We start from the raw sequence: 24,222 nt of genomic DNA, 5'->3' as shown, positions 1-24,222 counted from the left end.
TTTCAGGGCTCAATCCCTTAAATGGGGAAATCGCTACATCAAAATTCGTCAGGATTGTTAATTTAAATCGGGGAAAAAATACGACTTTTATGACCAAAAGATTTCTTATTAGAAGATTGGGATAAAAAAGTGCTATTTCAAATACAGACTATATTTCAACTTTAGGCTGTAAAGTGCTTTCAATAAACAGACGGACGGGCATGTCGACGATCTAGTATGCATACTTTTTAGGGTTGAACATGATGCAGAACATGCTTGTAGAACATTTGGTAGGTTTTGGTCGAGTTTGGTACGATGTTTCTTAAATTTTGGTTGGAAATAATTTTTTTTAGTGGCAACACTTGTCTCTACAACGACTGAAAGAAAGAGAATAAGAATACGTGTGACTTACCATCAACGTTACCGTAAAGGCCTGGGCATCGCCGCCTCAGACCAAATGTATAGAACTTGGAAATGAAAAAACTGTGTGTGTTTCAATGACTTCGCTTTTTTTTATTTTTTTTACTATTTTTTTAAATAAACTACATGTTTATATATATGTACATGAATTATATACAATTTGTAGACAGTTTTTTATCGATCACTTTTGTTTTTGACGCTTCAACAATTTGCTGGCACTAACATCCGAAGGCAAACCTTCAAAGTGTTTCTTGAAGTCATCAACTTTACAACAGAAGGTATAGCCCTTCGACACAGTAGGGAAATTGGGATGAGTCAAATCGGTGGCATTGCAGACATTCTTGCAGAACTCATTTGATGGACCATCTCGAACGAAGGGATCATTGACGGTAACAAAAACAATACCAGCATCACTGGGCTTATGCAACAGCACTTTGAAGTAGTATTTGGGCGCCTCAATTTGTTTAGCATCATCCAAAAAGATTTCAATCAAGTTGCCATTAGATTTTTTTAATTTCAAGAGACCCAAATAGCCATTATATGACTCAATATCACTACCATGTGTGCCGGCTACAGTACGAGCTAAATCTTCAACACGCAACCAATTGCCAGCATTTATATTTTGGAATTCAGGTGCCACATTGGCGTAGTAGTAGGTGGACAATTGTTCATAACCAAAGACGAAATCGGCATCGGGGGTCAAATGGCCACGTGCCAAATAACTGGCATCGTCAATATATTTCTGGCCAGCTCCAAAGAATTTCTTGAAACGTTCAACTTGATTTTTCTTGGCATAAATGTCGTAGGTCTTGGAGGTTTTGAGTTTCATGCCATCAGCACTGAAGGCACGGCGGGTGCTCTCCTGTATGTTATCTGCAAAAGAAAATAAGAAACGTAAACAAATTTTAATTTGAAGCGTGATCATATTTCCCACAATTAATGGCGGCTCCATTGATGGTGTTGTGTGTATAATAGGTGGTCTCGCTTTCCTTGTCATAGCAAATCTCAAACACTGGACCATAGAATTTTTTATTTAACTCAAAGCCAGCCTCCAAAATTTTGCCTCTATTTTTGGAGCATTTGTTATTGGTTTTTCTCAAGATAGAACTTGGTATGGTTTTGCATACCAAATTCTTCAGCTGATGTTGATTATTGTTATTATCCTTGAACTTGTTCGAGGAACACTTCAATTCCAAAGTATTCGATTTCACAGATTTCCCCGATTTCACTGATTCCATGGTATTCTTTTTGCCAGTACAGGCAAGCAAGAGTTGAGTGCCGTCAGGAATTTCTGTGGTTTTGCCAGTAGGTTTAAATAGTTGATATTCTCCTTTGGCAGAACTGCGTGTCAAAATGACGGGAGCAAAGCCCTGAACATCTTCCGGCAAGGTAATGGAACAGGCATTGGCAGCAATAGCTGGAAGATAGTGTTAATTATTGTTTTGTACTTTAAAGCAATATAAGCTAACAATCTAGAGTTAAACTATCTTTTATACCCTCTACCATGGGATGGTACATTCTGTTTGTAAGACCTCGAAATATTAGTCTAAGACCCCACAATATATACTAGACCCTCATGACATTATAAAGTTGTTGTCGAAAGCACTCTAACTTTCGAAATAGTAAGGCATACAACTTGAACAAACTACTAAATTTCCGATGAACATTCCATTAAGGAACAGTAAATACTTCTCTCATATCAATGTAAGCAGCCCGATTAAAGTTAAAACTCAATTATAAGGGGACTCCTTTATTACACCGAGTCCAAAGGGCGAGCGGTTTAACATGGCAGGATATTTCACTAATAAAGCCAGCTTTAGTAAAGAGGTAACCACCGCTGAAAAATTTTCTGATGTTCATGCCGGGATTTGAACCCAGGCGTTCGGAGTCTTAGGCAGATATGTTAACCTCTGCGCCACGGTTGTTGTTGTTGTAGACACATTTTCATGTGGAGGTGGCGATCCCCGTCAAGCTCGTTCAGGTCAGAAGATCCGATCGCCGCGGGAACATGATGGCCGTTGTTTATTGAAAGGCGCCAATATCTCGCCTTGTCATATCTAGCATCATAGGCACTCAGTATCTGGCAAGAGCTGGTGCCGCCCTACTACCCGTGGCCTCCACTTGCACAAACACTTCTTATTGACATAGATCAGTTTTGACTATCCATATTTAGATATCAGTCTATATTTAGATACAGCTTTCACATAAACCGATCACTCTTCTTGATTTTTGATGCTCTAGAGGACCCAATTATTATCCAATATGTCTAAAATTTTGCAGGTAGTGTTTTGTTACGACAACAAGTATGGTATGTCAAGTATCTTCTATATATTCTTCCGATAATACATCTCGAGCCTTAAAGGGCGTAATTCCTATCCGATGACTGAAATTTTGCACTATGACTTCTCCTAGAACCTGCAACATTTGTATCAAGTATAGTCCATATTAGTCATAGCCTGGCACAGCTCACATGCAAACACATCTTCCAAATATACATCTTGAGCCTCTAGAAGGTGCAATTCATATCCGATATTGGTGAAATTTTGCACGAACCCCACTAGACAGCGTATTTCTTATCCGATTTGTTTGAAATTTTGCACGATGATATCTGCTGCAACCTCCCATGTATGGCCTGAATTGGCTCAAGACCAGATACGTATATCAGGATTTGACTTCGTGAGCAGCCACAAGAAGCAATTCTTAAGCAAAAAATTAAGAAAAATCCATGGGATTTCTTGTTTTGTCCTCCCATATCACTTGGTGAAGAACAAATAAATGGGATCCATGGTAGGGGGTATACAAGATTCGTCCCAGCCGAACTTAACAGGCTATTACTTGTTTTATTGAATAAGCAATCTCCTTCCAATGTCGTAGTTCAACTCCTGGTGAATTAAGTACTTTGCTTCGCTTGAATTACCAAACATCCATATTTACCCAAAGCACAGAACCAAGTTGGAACAATAAAAAACTTTGTCATTTTAAACACCAAGCCATTTAAACTCAAGCTTTATACTAACATAAGACCTCAATCGATAACTAATATCAAGCCGTGAGTTGAGTTGTATTTATAGTCCACAATTACAAGGCGGAAAAATAGATATTTCGCACTGGCTATAACTCTGTTGGCTAAGTCAACACTTTTATAATAAGATATTTCTATATTTATTTACGGTTGAACATGTGCAGTTAGGTACACAAATTGCAGATGTTTCAGAAAACTAGTGCACATCTACATCGAGTCATTTATGGTATAAAAAATTTTTTGGTCTTCTAAAAAATTAATAGTTTTCTCAAAAAAAAATCTATTTAAGGAACTCCGTGGCAATCGCATAATCCCTATTGCTTTCCAATCTACGCCCCTATGTCGGTTTAACTCTGGTATCAAATCAACACCTAATTCTTGGTATCAGACAGTCGCGAAAGACAGGCAATGGCTGAGAAATGCTCTAACGCTTCGTCGTCTTCCCCATAGGCATTACACACGATATAATTTTATGTTTTTTTTTTTGCATTTTTGGGATACTAATTAATCGATTTTGAGCTTGTTTTTTAAAGAAAACACTCAAGAATTGGTCTTAACCACATTTTTTTTGACACAAACTTCACTTCTGTTTAATTAACTCAAAAAATTTTGAAACATCAAAAATTTAAAATTTTGCACCTTTGCTAAAAAAATGCTAAATATATGAAATGTTAAATTTAAAGAAATTTTGCTTATTTTACGATTCGTATTTGAATTTCAAACTGCGGAATGCTTGAAAATTTCCGAAATTCGAAAAAATTAAGGAATTACGGCGTTTTCAAACTTAAAAATAACCTTGAAAATTTTAGGCCCACAATAAAAAGATTTTTACTAATTTTTTCATAGAAAACTTTTAAGTATTGCTTCAAACAGCACCATTATGGAAGGAGCTTTACTTCACGAATCTAACAGTGTTTTCAGTGAGTTCGAAATTGATGTTACTTCGTTAGATTTTTGAATTTCAAAATTCTGAAAACACTGTTAGATTCGTGAAGTAAAGCTATTTCCGTAATGGTGCAATACTTAAAAGTTTTCTATGAAAATATTAGTAAAAATCGATTTATTGTGGGCCTAAAATTTTCAAGGTCATTTTAAAGTTCGAAAACGCTGTAACTCCTTCATTTTTTCGAATTTCGAAAATTTTCAAGCATTTCGCATGTTGAAATTCGAATGCAAACCGTAAAATAAACAACATTTCTTAAAATTTAACATTTTATTTTTTTTGCATTTTTTCAGCAAAGGGGTAACCCTTGCAAAATTTTCAATTTTTGGTGTCCCAAAGTTTTTTGAGTTGAGTATACAGAAGTGAAGTTTGTGGCAAGAAATGTGGTTAAGACCAATCCCTGAGTGTTTTCTCAAAAAAACAAGCTCAAAATCGCTTAATTGATATCGAAAAAATGCTAAAAAAATCTATGTGAGTTCGAAATTGCTGTTACTTCGTTAGATTTTTGAATTTCAAAATTCTGAAAACACTGTTAGATTTGTGAAGTAAAGCTCTTTCCGTAATGGTGCTGGTTGAAGCAATTCTTAAAAGTTTTCTATGAAAAAATTAGTAAAAATCGATTTATTGTGGGTCTAAAATTTTCAAGGTAATTTTTAACTTCGAAAACGCTGTAACTCCTTCATTTTTTCGAATTTCGAAAATTTTCAAGCATTTCGCATGTTGAAATTTGAATGCAAACCGTAAAATAAACAACATTTCTTAAAATTTAACATTTTATTTTTTTTGCATTTTTTCAGCAAAGGGGTAACCCTTGCAAAATTTTCAATTTTTGGTGTCCCAAAATTTTTTGAGTTGGGTATACAGAAGTGAAGTTTGTGGCAAAAAATGTGGTTAAGACCAATCCCCGAGTGTTTTCTCAAAAAAACAAGCTCAAAATCGCTTAATTGATATCGAAAAAAATGCAAAAAAATCGATGTGAGTTCGAAATTGCTGTTACTTCGTTAGATTTTTGAATTTCAAAATTCTGAAAATACTGTTAGATTCGTGAAGTAAAGCTCTTTCCGTAATGGCGCTGGTTAAAGCAATACTTAAAAGTTTTCTATGAAAAAATTTGTAAAAATCGATTTATTGTGGGCCTAAAATTTTCAAGGTCATTTTTAAGTTTGAAAACGCTGTAACTCCTTCATTTTTTCGAATTTCAAAAATTTTCAAGCATTTCGCATGTTGAATTTCGAACGCAAAACGTAAAATAAACAAATTTTCTTAAAATTTAACATTTTATTTTTTTTTGCATTTTTTCAGCAAAGGGGTAACCCTTGCAAAATTTTTAATTTTGGTGTCCCAAAATTTTTTGAGTTGAGTATACAGAAGTGAAGTTTGTGGCAAAAAATGTGGTTAAGACCAATCCCTGAGTGTTTTCTCAAAAAAACAAGCTCAAAATCGCTTAATTGATATCGAAAAAATGCAAAAAAAATCTATGTGTGTTCGAAATTGCTGTTACTTCGTTAGATTTTTGAATTTCAAAATTCTGAAAACACTGTTAGATTCGTGAAGTAAAGCTTTTTCCGTAATGGTGCTGGTTGAGCAATACTTAAAAGTTTTCTATGAAAAAATTAGTAAAAATCGATTTATTGTGGGCCTAAAATTTTCAAGGTCATTTTTAAGTTCGAAAACGCTGTAACTCCTTCATTTTTTCGAATTTCGAAAATTTTTAAGCATTTCGCATGTTGAAATTCGAATGCAAACCGTAAATTAAACAAAATTTCTTAAAATTTAACATTTTATTTTTTTTTTTAATTTTTTCTGCAAAGGGGTAACCCTTGCAAAATTTTCAATTTTTGGTGTCCCAAAATTTTTTGAGTTGAGTATACAGAAGTGAAGTTTGTGGCAAAAAATGTGGTTAAGACCAATCCCCGAGTGTTTTCTCAAAAAAACAAGCTCAAAATCGCTTAATTGATATCAAAATAATGCTAAAAAAATCTATGTGTGTTCGAAATTGCTATTACTTCGTTAGATTTTTGAATTTCAAAATTCTGAAAACACTGTTAGATTCGTGAAGTAAAGCTCTTTCCGTATTGATGCTGGTTGAAGCAATACTTAAAAGTTTTCTTTGAAAAAATTAGTAAAAATCGATTTATTGTGGGCCTAAAATTTTCAAGGTCATTTTTAAGTTCGAAAACGCTGTAACTCCTTCATTATTTCGAATTTCGAAAATTTTTAAACATTTCGCATGTTGAAATTCGAATGCAAACCGTAAAATAAATAAGATTTCTTAAAATTTAACATTTTATTTTTTTGCATTTTTTCAGCAAAGGGGTAACCCTTGCAAAATTTTCAATTTTTGGTGTCCCAAAATTTTTTGGGTTGAGTTTGTGGCATAAAGTGTAGTTAAGACCAATCCAAGTTTTCTATGAAAAAATTAGTAAAAATCGATTTATTGTGGGCCTACAATTTTCAAGGTCATTTTTAAGTTCGAAAACGCTGTAACTCCTTCACTTTTGCGAATTTCGAAAATGTTCAACCATTTCGCATGTTGAAATTCGAATGCAAAACGTAAAATAAACAAATTTTCTTAAAATTTAACATTTTATTTTTTTTTTGCTTTTTTTCAGCAAAGGGGTAACCCTTGCAAAATTTTCAATTTTTGGTGTCCCAAAATTTTTTGAGTTGAGTATACAGAAGTGAAGTTTGTGGCAAAAAATGTGGTTAAGACCAATCCCCGAGTGTTTTCTCAAAAAAACAAGCTCAAAATCGCTTAATTGATATCGAAAAAATGCAAAAAAATCGATGTGAGTTCGAAATTGCTGTTACTTCGTTAGATTTTTGAATTTCAAAATTCTGAAAACACTGTTAGATTTGTGTAGTAAAGCTCTTTCCGTAATGGTGCTGATTCAAGCAATAATTAAAAGTTTTCTATGAAAAAATTAGTAAAAATCGATTTATTGTGGGCCTAAAATTTTCAAGGTCATTTTTAAGTTCGAAAACGCTGTAACTCCTTCATTTTTTCGAATTTCGAAAATGTTCAAGCATTTCGCATGTTGAATTTCGAATGCAAACCGTAAAATAAACAAAATTTCTTAAAATTTAACATTTTATTTTTTTGCATTTTTTTAGCGAAGGGGTAACCCTTGCAAAATTTTTAATTTTTGGTGTCCCAAAATTTTTTGGGTTGAGTATACAGAAGAGAAGTTTGTGGCAAAAAAATGTGGTTAAGACCAATCCCCGATCGAAAAAATGCAAAAAAATCGATGTGAGTTCGAAATTGCTGTTACTTTGTTAGATTTTTGAATTTCAAAATTCTGAAGACACTGGTAGATTCGTGAAGTAAAGCTCTTTCCGTAATGGTGCTGGTTGAAGCAATACTTAAAAGTTTTCTATGAAAAAATTAGTAAAAATCGATTTATTGTGGGCCTACGATTTTCAAGGTCATTTTTAAGTTCGAAAACGCTGTAACTCCTTCATTTTTTCGAATTTCGAAAATGTTCAAGCATTTCGCATGTTGAATTTCGAATGCAAACCGTAAAATAAACAAAATTTCTTAAAATTTAACATTTTATTTTTTTTGCATTTTTTAAGCGAAGGGGTAACCCTTGCAAAATTTTAAATTTTTGGTGTCCCAAAATTTTTTGAGTTGAGTATACAGAAGAGAAGTTTGTGGCAAAAAATGTGGTTAAGACCAATCCCCGAGTGTTTTCTCAAAAAAACAAGCTCAAAATCGCTTAATTGATATCGAAAAAATGCAAAAAAATCGATGTGAGTTCGAAATTGCTGTTACTTCGTTAGATTTTTGAATTTCGAAATTCTGAAGACACTGTTAGATTCGTGAAGTAAAGCTCTTTCCGTAATGGTGCTGGTTGAAGCAATACTTAAAAGTTTTCTATGAAAAAATTAGTAAAAATCGATTTATTGTGGGCCTAAAATTTTCAAGGTCATTTTTAAGTTCGAAAACGCTGTAACTCCTTCATTTTTTCGAATTTCGAAAATGTTCAAGCATTTCGCATGTTGAATTTCGAATGCAAACCGTAAAATAAACAAAATTTCTTAAAATTTAACATTTTATTTTTTTGCATTTTTTAAGCGAAGGGGTAACCCTTGCAAAATTTTCAATTTTTGGTGTCCCAAAATTTTTTGAGTTGAGTATACAGAAGAGAAGTTTGTGGCAAAAAATGTGGTTAAGACCAATCCCCGAGTGTTTTCTCAAAAAAACAAGCTCAAAATCGCTTAATTGATATCGAAAAAATGCAAAAAAATCGATGTGAGTTCGAAATTGCTGTTACTTCGTAAGATTTTTGAATTTCAAAATTCTGAAGACACTGTTAGATTCGTGAAGTAAAGCTCTTTCCGTAATGGTGCTGGTTGAAGCAATACTTAAAAGTTTTCTATGAAAAAATTAGTAAAAATCGATTTATTGTGGGCCTAAAATTTTCAAGGTCATTTTTAAGTTTGAAAACGCTGTAACTCCTTCATTTTTTCGAATTTCAAAAATTTTCAAGCATTTCGCATGTTGAATTTCGAACGCAAAACGTAAAATAAACAAATTTTCTTAAAATTTAACATTTTATTTTTTTTTGCATTTTTTCAGCAAAGGGGTAACCCTTGCAAAATTTTCAATTTTTGGTGTCCCAAAATTTTTTGAGTTGAGTATACAGAAGTGAAGTTTGTGGCAAAAAATGTGGTTAAGACCAATCCCTGAGTGTTTTCTCAAAAAAACAAGCTCAAAATCGCTTAATTGATATCGAAAAAATGCAAAAAAAATCTATGTGTGTTCGAAATTGCTGTTACTTCGTTAGATTTTTGAATTTCAAAATTCTGAAAACACTGTTAGATTCGTGAAGTAAAGCTTTTTCCGTAATGGTGCTGGTTGAGCAATACTTAAAAGTTTTCTATGAAAAAATTAGTAAAAATCGATTTATTGTGGGCCTAAAATTTTCAAGGTCATTTTTAAGTTCGAAAACGCTGTAACTCCTTCATTTTTTCGAATTTCGAAAATTTTTAAGCATTTCGCATGTTGAAATTCGAATGCAAACCGTAAATTAAACAAAATTTCTTAAAATTTAACATTTTATTTTTTTTTTAATTTTTTCTGCAAAGGGGTAACCCTTGCAAAATTTTCAATTTTTGGTGTCCCAAAATTTTTTGAGTTGAGTATACAGAAGTGAAGTTTGTGGCAAAAAATGTGGTTAAGACCAATCCCCGAGTGTTTTCTCAAAAAAACAAGCTCAAAATCGCTTAATTGATATCAAAATAATGCTAAAAAAATCTATGTGTGTTCGAAATTGCTATTACTTCGTTAGATTTTTGAATTTCAAAATTCTGAAAACACTGTTAGATTCGTGAAGTAAAGCTCTTTCCGTATTGATGCTGGTTGAAGCAATACTTAAAAGTTTTATATGAAAATATTAGTAAAAATCGATTTATTGTGGGCCTAAAATTTTCAAGGTCATTTTTAAGTTCGAAAACGCTGTAACTCCTTCATTATTTCGAATTTCGAAAATTTTTAAACATTTCGCATGTTGAAATTCGAATGCAAACCGTAAAATAAATAAGATTTCTTAAAATTTAACATTTTATTTTTTTGCATTTTTTCAGCAAAGGGGTAACCCTTGCAAAATTTTCAATTTTTGGTGTCCCAAAATTTTTTGAGTTGAGTTTGTGGCATAAAGTGTAGTTAAGACCAATCCAAGTTTTCTATGAAAAAATTAGTAAAAATCGATTTATTGTGGGCCTACAATTTTCAAGGTCATTTTTAAGTTCGAAAACGCTGTAACTCCTTCACTTTTGCGAATTTCGAAAATGTTCAACCATTTCGCACGTTGAAATTCGAATGCAAAACGTAAAATAAACAAATTTTCTTAAAATTTAACATTTTATTTTTTTTTGCTTTTTTTCAGCAAAGGGGTAACCCTTGCAAAATTTTCAATTTTTGGTGTCCCAAAATTTTTTGAGTTGAGTATACAGAAGTGAAGTTTGTGGCAAAAAATGTGGTTAAGACCAATCCCCGAGTGTTTTCTCAAAAAAACAAGCTCAAAATCGCTTAATTGATATCGAAAAAATGCAAAAAAATCGATGTGAGTTCGAAATTGCTGTTACTTCGTTAGATTTTTGAATTTCAAAATTCTGAAAACACTGTTAGATTTGTGTAGTAAAGCTCTTTCCGTAATGGTGCTGATTCAAGCAATAATTAAAAGTTTTCTATGAAAAAATTAGTAAAAATCGATTTATTGTGGGCCTAAAATTTTCAAGGTCATTTTTAAGTTCGAAAACGCTGTAACTCCTTCATTTTTTCGAATTTCGAAAATGTTCAAGCATTTCGCATGTTGAATTTCGAATGCAAACCGTAAAATAAACAAAATTTCTTAAAATTTAACATTTTATTTTTTTTTGCATTTTTTTAGCGAAGGGGTAACCCTTGCAAAATTTTTAATTTTTGGTGTCCCAAAATTTTTTGGGTTGAGTATACAGAAGAGAAGTTTGTGGCAAAAAAATGTGGTTAAGACCAATCCCCGATCGAAAAAATGCAAAAAAATCGATGTGAGTTCGAAATTGCTGTTACTTTGTTAGATTTTTGAATTTCAAAATTCTGAAGACACTGGTAGATTCGTGAAGTAAAGCTCTTTCCGTAATGGTGCTGGTTGAAGCAATACTTAAAAGTTTTCTATGAAAAAATTAGTAAAAATCGATTTATTGTGGGCCTACGATTTTCAAGGTCATTTTTAAGTTCGAAAACGCTGTAACTCCTTCATTTTTTCGAATTTCGAAAATGTTCAAGCATTTCGCATGTTGAATTTCGAATGCAAACCGTAAAATAAACAAAATTTCTTAAAATTTAACATTTTATTTTTTTTGCATTTTTTAAGCGAAGGGGTAACCCTTGCAAAATTTTCAATTTTTGGTGTCCCAAAATTTTTTGAGTTGAGTATACAGAAGAGAAGTTTGTGGCAAAAAATGTGGTTAAGACCAATCCCCGAGTGTTTTCTCAAAAAAACAAGCTCAAAATCGCTTAATTGATATCGAAAAAATGAAAAAAAATCGATGTGAGTTCGAAATTGCTGTTACTTCGTTAGATTTTTGAATTTCGAAATTCTGAAGACACTGTTAGATTCGTGAAGTAAAGCTCTTTCCGTAATGGTGCTGGTTGAAGCAATACTTAAAAGTTTTCTATGAAAAAATTAGTAAAAATCGATTTATTGTGGGCCTAAAATTTTCAAGGTCATTTTTAAGTTCGAAAACGCTGTAACTCCTTCATTTTTTCGAATTTCGAAAATGTTCAAGCATTTCGCATGTTGAATTTCGAATGCAAACCGTAAAATAAACAAAATTTCTTAAAATTTAACATTTTATTTTTTTGCATTTTTTAAGCGAAGGGGTAACCCTTGCAAAATTTTCAATTTTTGGTGTCCCAAAATTTTTTGAGTTGAGTATACAGAAGAGAAGTTTGTGGCAAAAAATGTGGTTAAGACCAATCCCCGAGTGTTTTCTCAAAAAAACAAGCTCAAAATCGCTTAATTGATATCGAAAAAATGCAAAAAAATCGATGTGAGTTCGAAATTGCTGTTACTTCGTAAGATTTTTGAATTTCAAAATTCTGAAGACACTGTTAGATTCGTGAAGTAAAGCTCTTTCCGTAATGGTGCTGGTTGAAGCAATACTTAAAAGTTTTCTATGAATAAATTAGTAAAAATCGATTTATTGTGGGCCTAAAATTTTCAAGGTCATTTTTAAGTTCGAAAACGCTGTAACTCCTTCATTTTTTCGAATTTCGAAAATGTTCAAGCATTTCGCATGTTGAATTTCGAATGCAAACCGTAAAATAAACAAAATTTCTTAAAATTTAACAATTAATTTTTTTGCATTTTTTTAGCGAAGGGGTAACCCTTGCAAAATTTTCAATTTTTGGTGTCCCAAAATTTTTTGAGTTGAGTATACAGAAGAGAAGTTTGTGGCAAAAAATGTGGTTAAGACCAATCCCCGAGTGTTTTCTCAAAAAAACAAGCTCAAAATCGCTTAATTGATATCGAAAAAATGCAAAAAAATCTATGTATGTTCGAAATTGCTGTTACTTCGTTAGATTTTTGAATTTCAAAATTCTGAAAACACTGTTAGATTCGTGAAGTAAAGCTTTTTCCGTAATGGTGCTGGTTGAGCAATACTTAAAAGTTTTCTATGAAAAAATTAGTAAAAATCGATTTATTGTGGGCCTAAAATTTTCAAGGTCATTTTTAAGTTCGAAAACGCTGTAACTCCTTCATTTTTTCGAATTTCGAAAATTTTTAAGCATTTCGCATGTTGAAATTCGAATGCAAACCGTAAATTAAACAAAATTTCTTAAAATTTAACATTTTATTTTATTTTTTAATTTTTTCTGCAAAGGGGTAACCCTTGCAAAATTTTCAATTTTTGGTGTCCCAAAATTTTTTGAGTTGAGTATACAGAAGTGAAGTTTGTGGCAAAAAATGTGGTTAAGACCAATCCCCGAGTGTTTTCTCAAAAAACAAGCTCAAAATCGCTTAATTGATATCAAAATAATGCTAAAAAAATCTATGTGTGTTCGAAATTGCTATTACTTCGTTAGATTTTTGAATTTCAAAATTCTGAAAACACTGTTAGATTCGTGAAGTAAAGCTCTTTCCGTATTGATGCTGGTTGAAGCAATACTTAAAAGTTTTCTATGAAAAAATTAGTAAAAATCGATTTATTGTGGGCCTAAAATTTTCAAGGTCATTTTTAAGTTCGAAAACGCTGTAACTCCTTCATTATTTCGAATTTCGAAAATTTTTAAACATTTCGCATGTTGAATTTCGAATGCAAACCGTAAAATAAACAAAATTTCTTAAAATTTAACATTTTATTTTTTTTTTGCATTTTTTTAGCGAAGGGGTAACCCTTGCAAAATTTTTAATTTTTGGTGTCCCAAAATTTTTTGGGTTGAGTATACAGAAGAGAAGTTTGTGGCAAAAAAATGTGGTTAAGACCAATCCCCGATCGAAAAAATGCAAAAAAATCGATGTGAGTTCGAAATTGCTGTTACTTCGTTAGATTTTTGAATTTCAAAATTCTGAAGACACTGGTAGATTCGTGAAGTAAAGCTCTTTCCGTAATGGTGCTGGTTGAAGCAATACTTAAAAGTTTTCTATGAAAAAATTAGTAAAAATCGATTTATTGTGGGCCTAAAATTTTCAAGGTCATTTTTAAGTTCGAAAACGCTGTAACTCCTTCATTTTTTCGAATTTCGAAAATGTTCAAGCATTTCGCATGTTGAATTTCGAATGCAAACCGTAAAATAAACAAAATTTCTTAAAATTTAACAATTAATTTTTTTGCATTTTTTTAGCGAAGGGGTAACCCTTGCAAAATTTTTAATTTTTGGTGTCCCAAAATTTTTTGAGTTGAGTATACAGAAGAGAAGTTTGTGGCAAAAAATGTGATTAAGACCGATCCCCGAGTGTTTTCTCAAAAAAACAAGCTCAAAATCGCTTAATTGATATCGAAAAAATGCAAAAAAAATCGATGTGAGTTCGAAATTGCTGTTACTTCGTTAGATTTTTGAATTTCAAAATTCTGAAGACACTGTGAGATTCGTGAAGTAAAGCTCTTTCCGTAATGGTGCTGGTTGAAGCAATACTTAAAAGTTTTCTATGAAAAAATTTGTAAAAATCGATTTATTGTGGGCCTAAAATTTTCAAGGTCATTTTTAAGTTCGAAAACGCTGTAACTCCTTCATTTTTTCGAATTTCGAAATTGTTCAAGCATTTCGCATGTTGAATTTCGAATGCCAACCGTAAAATAAACAAAATTTTTTAAAATTTAACATTTTATTTTTTTTTTCATTTTTTTAGCAAAGGGGTAACCCTTGCAAAATTTTCAATTTTTGGTGTCCCAAAACTTTTTGAGTTGAGTATACAGAAGTGAAGTTGGTGGCAAAAAATGTGGTTAAGACCAATCCCCGAGTGTTTTCTCAAAAAAACAAGCTCAAAATCGCTTAATTGATATCGAAAAAATGCAAAAAATCGATGTGAGTTCGAAATTGCTGTTACTTCGTAAGATTTTTGAATTTCAAAATTCTGAAGACACTGTTAGATTCGTGAAGTAAAGCTCTTTCCGTAATGGTGCTGGTTGAAGCAATACTTAAAAGTTTTCTATGAAAAAATTAGTAAAAATCGATTTATTGTGGGCCTAAAATTTTCAAGGTCATTTTTAAGTTCGAAAACGCTGTAACTCCTTCATTTTTTCGAATTTCGAAAATGTTCAAGCATTTCGCATGTTGAATTTCGAATGCAAACCGTAAAATAAACAAAATTTCTTAAAATTTAACAATTAATTTTTTTGCATTTTTTTAGCGAAGGGGTAACCCTTGCAAAATTTTCAATTTTTGGTGTCCCAAAATTTTTTGAGTTGAGTATACAGAAGAGAAGTTTGTGGCAAAAAATGTGGTTAAGACCAATCCCCGAGTGTTTTCTCAAAAAAACAAGCTCAAAATCGCTTAATTGATATCGAAAAAATGCAAAAAAATCGATGTGAGTTCGAAATTGCTGTTACTTCGTAAGATTTTTGAATTTCAAAATTCTGAAGACACTGTTAGATTCGTGAAGTAAAGCTCTTTCCGTAATGGTGCTGGTTGAAGCAATACTTAAAAGTTTTCTATGAAAAAATTAGTAAAAATCGATTTATTGTGGGCCTAAAATTTTCAAGGTCATTTTTAAGTTCGAAAACGCTGTAACTCCTTCATTTTTTCGAATTTCGAAAATGTTCAAGCATTTCGCATGTTGAATTTCGAATGCAAACCGTAAAATAAACAAAATTTCTTAAAATTTAACAATTAATTTTTTTGCATTTTTTTAGCGAAGGGGTAACCCTTGCAAAATTTTCAATTTTTGGTGTCCCAAAATTTTTTGAGTTGAGTATACAGAAGAGAAGTTTGTGGCAAAAAATGTGGTTAAGACCAATCCCCGAGTGTTTTCTCAAAAAAACAAGCTCAAAATCGCGTAATTGATATCGAAAAAATGCAAAAAAATCGATGTGAGTTCGAAATTGCTGTTACTTCGTAAGATTTTTGAATTTCAAAATTCTGAAGACACTGTTAGATTCGTGAAGTAAAGCTCTTTCCGTAATGGTGCTGGTTGAAGCAATACTTAAAAGTTTTCTATAAAAAAATTAGTAAAAATCGATTTATTGTGGGCCTAAAATTTTCAAGGTCATTTTTAAGTTCGAAAACGCTGTAACTCCTTCATTTTTTTCGAATTTCGAAAATGTTCAAGCATTTCGCATGTTGAATTTCGAATGCAAACCGTAAAATAAACAAAATTTCTTAAAATTTAACAATTAATTTTTTTGCATTTTTTTAGCGAAGGGGTAACCCTTGCAAAATTTTCAATTTTTGGTGTCCCAAAATTTTTTGAGTTGAGTATACAGAAGAGAAGTTTGTGGCAAAAAATGTGGTTAAGACCAATCCCCGAGTGTTTTCTCAAAAAAACAAGCTCAAAATCGCTTAATTGATATCGAAAAAATGCAAAAAAATCGATGTGAGTTCGAAATTGCTGTTACTTCGTTAGATTTTTGAATTTCAAAATTCTGAAGACACTGTTAGATTCGTGAAGTAAAGCTCTTTCCGTAATGGTGCTGGTTGAAGCAATACTTAAAAGTTTTCTATGAAAAAATTAGTAAAAATCGATTTATTGTGGGCCTAAAATTTTCAAGGTCATTTTTAAGTTCGAAAACGCTGTAACTCCTTCATTTTTTCGAATTTCGAAAATGTTCAAGCATTTCGCATGTTGAATTTCGAATGCCAACCGTAAAATAAACAAAATTTCTTAAAATTTAACATTTTATTTTTTTTTCATTTTTTTAGCAAAGGGGTAACCCTTGCAAAATTTTCAATTTTTGGTGTCCCAAAACTTTTTGAGTTGAGTATACAGAAGTGAAGTTTGTGGCAAAAAATGTGGTTAAGACCAATCCCCGAGTGTTTTCTCAAAAAAACAAACTCAAAATCGCTTAATTGATATCGAAAAAATGCAAAAAAATCGATGTGAGTTCGAAATTGCTGTTACTTCGTAAGATTTTTGAATTTCAAAATTCTGAAGACACTGTTAGATTCGTGAAGTAAAGCTCTTTCCGTAATGGTGCTGGTTGAAGCAATACTTAAAAGTTTTCTATGAAAAAATTAGTAAAAATCGATTTATTGTGGGCCTAAAATTTTCAAGGTCATTTTTAAGTTCGAAAACGCTGTAACTCCTTCATTTTTTCGAATTTCGAAAATGTTCAAGCATTTCGCATGTTGAATTTCGAATGCAAACCGTAAAATAAACAAAATTTCTTAAAATTTAACAATTAATTTTTTTGCATTTTTTTAGCGAAGGGGTAACCCTTGCAAAATTTTCAATTTTTGGTGTCCCAAAATTTTTTGAGTTGAGTATACAGAAGAGAAGTTTGTGGCAAAAAATGTGGTTAAGACCAATCCCCGAGTGTTTTCTCAAAAAAACAAGCTCAAAATCGCTTAATTGATATCGAAAAAATGCAAAAAAATCGATGTGAGTTCGAAATTGCTGTTACTTCGTAAGATTTTTGAATTTCAAAATTCTGAAGACACTGTTAGATTCGTGAAGTAAAGCTCTTTCCGTAATGGTGCTGGTTGAAGCAATACTTAAAAGTTTTCTATGAAAAAATTAGTAAAAATCGATTTATTGTGGGCCTAAAATTTTCAAGGTCATTTTTAAGTTCGAAAACGCTGTAACTCCTTCATTTTTTCGAATTTCGAAAATGTTCAAGCATTTCGCATGTTGAATTTCGAATGCAAACCGTAAAATAAACAAAATTTCTTAAAATTTAACAATTAATTTTTTTGCATTTTTTTAGCGAAGGGGTAACCCTTGCAAAATTTTCAATTTTTGGTGTCCCAAAATTTTTTGAGTTGAGTATACAGAAGAGAAGTTTGTGGCAAAAAATGTGGTTAAGACCAATCCCCGAGTGTTTTCTCAAAAAAACAAGCTCAAAATCGCTTAATTGATATCGAAAAAATGCAAAAAAATCGATGTGAGTTCGAAATTGCTGTTACTTCGTTAGATTTTTGAATTTCAAAATTCTGAAGACACTGTTAGATTCGTGAAGTAAAGCTCTTTCCGTAATGGTGCTGGTTGAAGCAATACTTAAAAGTTTTCTATGAAAAAATTAGTAAAAATCGATTTATTGTGGGCCTAAAATTTTCAAGGTCATTTTTAAGTTCGAAAACGCTGTAACTCCTTCATTTTTTCGAATTTCGAAAATGTTCAAGCATTTCGCATGTTGAATTTCGAATGCAAACCGTAAAATAAACAAAATTTCTTAAAATTTAACATTTTATTTTTTTTGCATTTTTTTAGCGAAGGGGTAACCCTTGCAAAATTTTCAATTTTTGGTGTCCCAAAATTTTTTGAGTTGAGTATACAGAAGTGAAGTTTGTGGCAAAAAATGTGGTTAAGACCAATCCCCGAGTGTTTTCTCAAAAAAACAAGCTCAATATCGCTTAATTGATATCGAAAAAATGCAAAAAAATCGATGTGAGTTCGAAATTGCTGTTACTTCGTAAGATTTTTGAATTTCAAAATTCTGAAGACACTGTTAGATTCGTGAAGTAAAGCTCTTTCCGTAATGGTGCTGGTTGAAGCAATACTTAAAAGTTTTCTATGAAAAAATTAGTAAAAATCGATTTATTGTGGGCCTAAAATTTTCAAGGTCATTTTTAAGTTCGAAAACGCTGTAACTCCTTCATTTTTTCGAATTTCGAAAATGTTCAAGCATTTCGCATGTTGAATTTCGAATGCAAACCGTAAAATAAACAAAATTTCTTAAAATTTAACAATTAATTTTTTTGCATTTTTTTAGCGAAGGGGTAACCCTTGCAAAATTTTAAATTTTTGGTGTCCCAAAATTTTTTGAGTTGAGTATACAGAAGAGAAGTTTGTGGCAAAAAATGTGATTAAGACCAATCCCCGAGTGTTTTCTCAAAAAAACAAGCTCAAAATCGCTTAATTGATATCGAAAAAATGCAAAAAAAATCGATGTGAGTTCGAAATTGCTGTTACTTCGTTAGATTTTTGAATTTCAAAATTCTGAAGACACTGTGAGATTCGTGAAGTAAAGCTCTTTCCGTAATGGTGCTGGTTGAAGCAATACTTAAAAGTTTTCTATGAAAAAATTTGTAAAAATCGATTTATTGTGGGCCTAAAATTTTCAAGGTCATTTTTAAGTTCGAAAACGCTGTAACTCCTTCATTTTTTCGAATTTCGAAAATGTTCAAGCATTTCGCATGTTGAATTTCGAATGCCAACCGTAAAATAAACAAAATTTCTTAAAATTTAACATTTTATTTTTTTTTTCATTTTTTTAGCAAAGGGGTAACCCTTGCAAAATTTTAAATTTTTGGTGTCCCAAAACTTTTTGAGTTGAGTATACAGAAGTGAAGTTTGTGGCAAAAAATGTGGTTAAGACCAATCCCCGAGTGTTTTCTCAAAAAAACAAGCTCAAAATCGCTTAATTGATATCGAAAAAATGCAAAAAAATCGATGTGAGTTCGAAATTGCTGTTACTTCGTAAGATTTTTGAATTTCAAAATTCTGAAGACACTGTTAGATTCGTGAAGTAAAGCTCTTTCCGTAATGGTGCTGGTTGAAGCAATACTTAAAAGTTTTCTATGAAAAAATTAGTAAAAATCGATTTATTGTGGGCCTAAAATTTTCAAGGTCATTTTTAAGTTCGAAAACGCTGTAACTCCTTCATTTTTTCGAATTTCGAAAATGTTCAAGCATTTCGCATGTTGAATTTCGAATGCAAACCGTAAAATAAACAAAATTTCTTAAAATTTAACAATTAATTTTTTTGCATTTTTTTAGCGAAGGGGTAACCCTTGCAAAATTTTCAATTTTTGGTGTCCCAAAATTTTTTGAGTTGAGTATACAGAAGAGAAGTTTGTGGCAAAAAATGTGGTTAAGACCAATCCCCGAGTGTTTTCTAAAAAAAACAAGCTCAAAATCGCTTAATTGATATCGAAAAAATGCAAAAAAATCGATGTGAGTTCGAAATTGCTGTTACTTCGTAAGATTTTTGAATTTCAAAATTCTGAAGACACTGTTAGATTCGTGAAGTAAAGCTCTTTCCGTAATGGTGCTGGTTGAAGCAATACTTAAAAGTTTTCTATGAAAAAATTAGTAAAAATCGATTTATTGTGGGCCTAAAATTTTCAAGGTCATTTTTAAGTTCGAAAACGCTGTAACTCCTTCATTTTTTCGAATTTCGAAAATGTTCAAGCATTTCGCATGTTGAATTTCGAATGCAAACCGTAAAATAAACAAAATTTCTTAAAATTTAACAATTAATTTTTTTGCATTTTTTTAGCGAAGGGGTAACCCTTGCAAAATTTTCAATTTTTGGTGTCCCAAAATTTTTTGAGTTGAGTATACAGAAGAGAAGTTTGTGGCAAAAAATGTGGTTAAGACCAATCCCCGAGTGTTTTCTCAAAAAAACAAGCTCAAAATCGCTTAATTGATATCGAAAAAATGCAAAAAAATCGATGTGAGTTCGAAATTGCTGTTACTTCGTAAGATTTTTGAATTTCAAAATTCTGAAGACACTGTTAGATTCGTGAAGTAAAGCTCTTTCCGTAATGGTTCTGGTTGAAGCAATACTTAAAAGTTTTCTATGAAAAAATTAGTAAAAATCGATTTATTGTGGGCCTAAAATTTTCAAGGTCATTTTTAAGTTCGAAAACGCTGTAACTCCTTCATTTTTTCGAATTTCGAAAATGTTCAAGCATTTCGCATGTTGAATTTCGAATGCAAACCGTAAAATAAACAAAATTTCTTAAAATTTAACAATTAATTTTTTTGCATTTTTTTAGCGAAGGGGTAACCCTTGCAAAATTTTCAATTTTTGGTGTCCCAAAATTTTTTGAGTTGAGTATACAGAAGAGAAGTTTGTGGCAAAAAATGTGGTTAAGACCAATCCCCGAGTGTTTTCTCAAAAAAACAAGCTCAAAATCGCTTAATTGATATCGAAAAAATGCAAAAAAATCGATGTGAGTTCGAAATTGCTGTTACTTCGTTAGATTTTTGAATTTCAAAATTCTGAAGACACTGTTAGATTCGTGAAGTAAAGCTCTTTCCGTAATGGTGCTGGTTGAAGCAATACTTAAAAGTTTTCTATGAAAAAATTAGTAAAAATCGATTTATTGTGGGCCTAAAATTTTCAAGGTCATTTTTAAGTTCGAAAACGCTGTAACTCCTTCATTTTTTCGAATTTCGAAAATGTTCAAGCATTTCGCATGTTGAATTTCGAATGCCAACCGTAAAATAAACAAAATTTCTTAAAATTTAACATTTTATTTTTTTTTTTCATTTTTTTAGCAAAGGGGTAACCCTTGCAAAATTTTCAATTTTTGGTGTCCCAAAACTTTTTGAGTTGAGTATACAGAAGTGAAGTTTGTGGCAAAAAATGTGGTTAAGACCAATCCCCGAGTGTTTTCTCAAAAAAACAAACTCAAAATCGCTTAATTGATATCGAAAAAATGCAAAAAAATCGATGTGAGTTCGAAATTGCTGTTACTTCGTAAGATTTTTGAATTTCAAAATTCTGAAGACACTGTTAGATTCGTGAAGTAAAGCTCTTTCCGTAATGGTGCTGGTTGAAGCAATACTTAAAAGTTTTCTATGAAAAAATTAGTAAAAATCGATTTATTGTGGGCCTAAAATTTTCAAGGTCATTTTTAAGTTCGAAAACGCTGTAACTCCTTCATTTTTTCGAATTTCGAAAATGTTCAAGCATTTCGCATGTTGAATTTCGAATGCAAACCGTAAAATAAACAAAATTTCTTAAAATTTAACAATTAATTTTTTTGCATTTTTTTAGCGAAGGGGTAACCCTTGCAAAATTTTCAATTTTTGGTGTCCCAAAATTTTTTGAGTTGAGTATACAGAAGAGAAGTTTGTGGCAAAAAATGTGGTTAAGACCAATCCCCGAGTGTTTTCTCAAAAAAACAAGCTCAAAATCGCTTAATTGATATCGAAAAAATGCAAAAAAATCGATGTGAGTTCGAAATTGCTGTTACTTCGTAAGATTTTTGAATTTCAAAATTCTGAAGACACTGTTAGATTCGTGAAGTAAAGCTCTTTCCGTAATGGTGCTGGTTGAAGCAATACTTAAAAGTTTTCTATGAAAAAATTAGTAAAAATCGATTTATTGTGGGTCTAAAATTTTCAAGGTCATTTTTAAGTTCGAAAACGCTGTAACTCCTTCATTTTTTCGAATTTCGAAAATGTTCAAGCATTTCGCATGTTGAATTTCGAATGCAAACCGTAAAATAAACAAAATTTCTTAAAATTTAACAATTAATTTTTTTGCATTTTTTTAGCGAAGGGGTAACCCTTGCAAAATTTTCAATTTTTGGTGTCCCAAAATTTTTTGAGTTGAGTATACAGAAGAGAAGTTTGTGGCAAAAAATGTGGTTAAGACCAATCCCCGAGTGTTTTCTCAAAAAAACAAGCTCAAAATCGCTTAATTGATATCGAAAAAATGCAAAAAAATCGATGTGAGTTCGAAATTGCTGTTACTTCGTTAGATTTTTGAATTTCAAAATTCTGAAGACACTGTTAGATTCGTGAAGTAAAGCTCTTTCCGTAATGGTGCTGGTTGAAGCAATACTTAAAAGTTTTCTATGAAAAAATTAGTAAAAATCGATTTATTGTGGGCCTAAAATTTTCAAGGTCATTTTTAAGTTCGAAAACGCTGTAACTCCTTCATTTTTTCGAATTTCGAAAATGTTCAAGCATTTCGCATGTTGAATTTCGAATGCAAACCGTAAAATAAACAAAATTTCTTAAAATTTAACATTTTATTTTTTTGCATTTTTTTAGCGAAGGGGTAACCCTTGCAAAATTTTCAATTTTTGGTGTCCCAAAATTTTTTGAGTTGAGTATACAGAAGTGAAGTTTGTGGCAAAAAATGTGGTTAAGACCAATCCCCGAGTGTTTTCTCAAAAAAACAAGCTCAATATCGCTTAATTGATATCGAAAAAATGCAAAAAAATCGATGTGAGTTCGAAATTGCTGTTACTTCGTTAGATTTTTGAATTTCAAAATTCTGAAGACACTGTTAGATTCGTGAAGTAAAGCTCTTTCCGTAATGGTGCTGGTTGAAGCAATACTTAAAAGTTTTCTATGAAAAAATTAGTAAAAATCGATTTATTGTGGGCCTAAAATTTTCAAGGTCATTTTTAAGTTCGAAAACGCTCTAACTCCTTCATTTTTTCGAATTTCGAAAATGTTCAAGCATTTCGCATGTTGAATTTCGAATGCAAACCGTAAAATAAACAAAATTTCTTAAAATTTAACATTTTATTTTTTTTGCATTTTTTTAGCGAAGGGGTAACCCTTGCAAAATTTTAAATTTTTGGTGTCCCAAAATTTTTTGAGTTGAGTATACAGAAGAGAAGTTTGTGGCAAAAAATGTGATTAAGACCAATCCCCGAGTGTTTTCTCAAAAAAACAAGCTCAAAATCGCTTAATTGATATCGAAAAAATGCAAAAAAATCGATGTGAGTTCGAAATTGCTGTTACTTCGTTAGATTTTTGAATTTCAAAATTCTGAAGACACTGTGAGATTCGTGAAGTAAAGCTCTTTCCGTAATGGTGCTGATTCAAGCAATACTTAAAAGTTTTCTATGAAAAAATTAGTAAAAATCGATTTATTGTGGGCCTACGATTTTCAAGGTCATTTTTAAGTTCGAAAACGCTGTAACTCCTTCATTTTTTCGAATTTCGAAAATTTTCAAGCATTTCGCATGTTGAAATTCGAATGCAAACCGTAAAATAAACAAAATTTCTTAAAATTTAACATTTTATTTTTTTTGCATTTTTTTAGCGAAGGGGTAACCCTTGCAAAATTTTAAATTTTTGGTGTCCCAAAATTTTTTGAGTTGAGTATACAGAAGAGAAGTTTGTGGCAAAAAATGTGATTAAGACCAATCCCCGAGTGTTTTCTCAAAAAAACAAGCTCAAAATCGCTTAATTGATATCGAAAAAATGCAAAAAAAATCGATGTGAGTTCGAAATTGCTGTTACTTCGTTAGATTTTTGAATTTCAAAATTCTGAAGACACTGTGAGATTCGTGAAGTAAAGCTCTTTCCGTAATGGTGCTGGTTGAAGCAATACTTAAAAGTTTTCTATGAAAAAATTTGTAAAAATCGATTTATTGTGGGCCTAAAATTTTCAAGGTCATTTTTAAGTTCGAAAACGCTGTAACTCCTTCATTTTTTCGAATTTCGAAAATGTTCAAGCATTTCGCATGTTGAATTTCGAATGCCAACCGTAAAATAAACAAAATTTCTTAAAATTTAACATTTTATTTTTTTTTCATTTTTTTAGCAAAGGGGTAACCCTTGCAAAATTTTCAATTTTTGGTGTCCCAAAACTTTTTGAGTTGAGTATACAGAAGTGAAGTTTGTGGCAAAAAATGTGGTTAAGACCAATCCCTGAGTGTTTTCTCAAAAAAACAAACTCAAAATCGCTTAATTGATATCGAAAAAATGCAAAAAAATCGATGTGAGTTCGAAATTGCTGTTACTTCGTAAGATTTTTGAATTTCAAAATTCTGAAGACACTGTTAGATTCGTGAAGTAAAGCTCTTTCCGTAATGGTGCTGGTTGAAGCAATACTTAAAAGTTTTCTATGAAAAAATTAGTAAAAATCGATTTATTGTGGGCCTAAAATTTTCAAGGTCATTTTTAAGTTCGAAAACGCTGTAACTCCTTCATTTTTTCGAATTTCGAAAATGTTCAAGCATTTCGCATGTTGAATTTCGAATGCAAACCGTAAAATAAACAAAATTTCTTAAAAT

General features: G+C 31.4%; 1 protein-coding gene across 1 annotated transcript; it reads right to left on the bottom strand.

Annotated features, from left to right (window-relative positions):
- Positions 1 to 467: 467 nt before the first annotated feature.
- On the bottom strand, positions 468 to 3,434 carry LOC106084323 (uncharacterized). The gene is made up of 3 exons (XM_013247911.2): positions 3,334 to 3,434; positions 1,334 to 1,816; positions 468 to 1,272 (listed from the first exon to the last, which is right to left on the bottom strand). Exons 1-3 carry the CDS (start codon positions 3,374 to 3,376, stop codon positions 581 to 583), a joined length of 1,218 nt encoding a protein of 405 aa, XP_013103365.1. The 5' UTR covers positions 3,377 to 3,434; the 3' UTR covers positions 468 to 580.
- Positions 3,435 to 24,222: the final 20,788 nt, after the last annotated feature.

Source organism: Stomoxys calcitrans, chromosome 5 (assembly GCF_963082655.1).
Source record: "Stomoxys calcitrans chromosome 5, idStoCalc2.1, whole genome shotgun sequence".
Classification (NCBI taxonomy): domain Eukaryota; kingdom Metazoa; phylum Arthropoda; class Insecta; order Diptera; family Muscidae; genus Stomoxys; species Stomoxys calcitrans.
This window is presented reverse-complemented; position numbering and strand designations above follow the sequence as displayed.

Excerpts from the sequence above, each read along its gene's own strand:
- LOC106084323 (XM_013247911.2), bottom strand. The coding sequence starts at position 3,376 with ATGACAAAGTTTTTTATTGTTCCAACTTGGTTCTGTGCTTTGG. Across the intron at positions 1,817-3,333 it reads AACTTGGTTCTGTGCTTTGG|CTATTGCTGCCAATGCCTGT; the intron begins GTAAATATGGAT and ends ACTATCTTCCAG. Across the intron at positions 1,273-1,333 it reads CAATGGAGCCGCCATTAATT|ATAACATACAGGAGAGCACC; the intron begins GTGGGAAATATG and ends TTTCTTTTGCAG.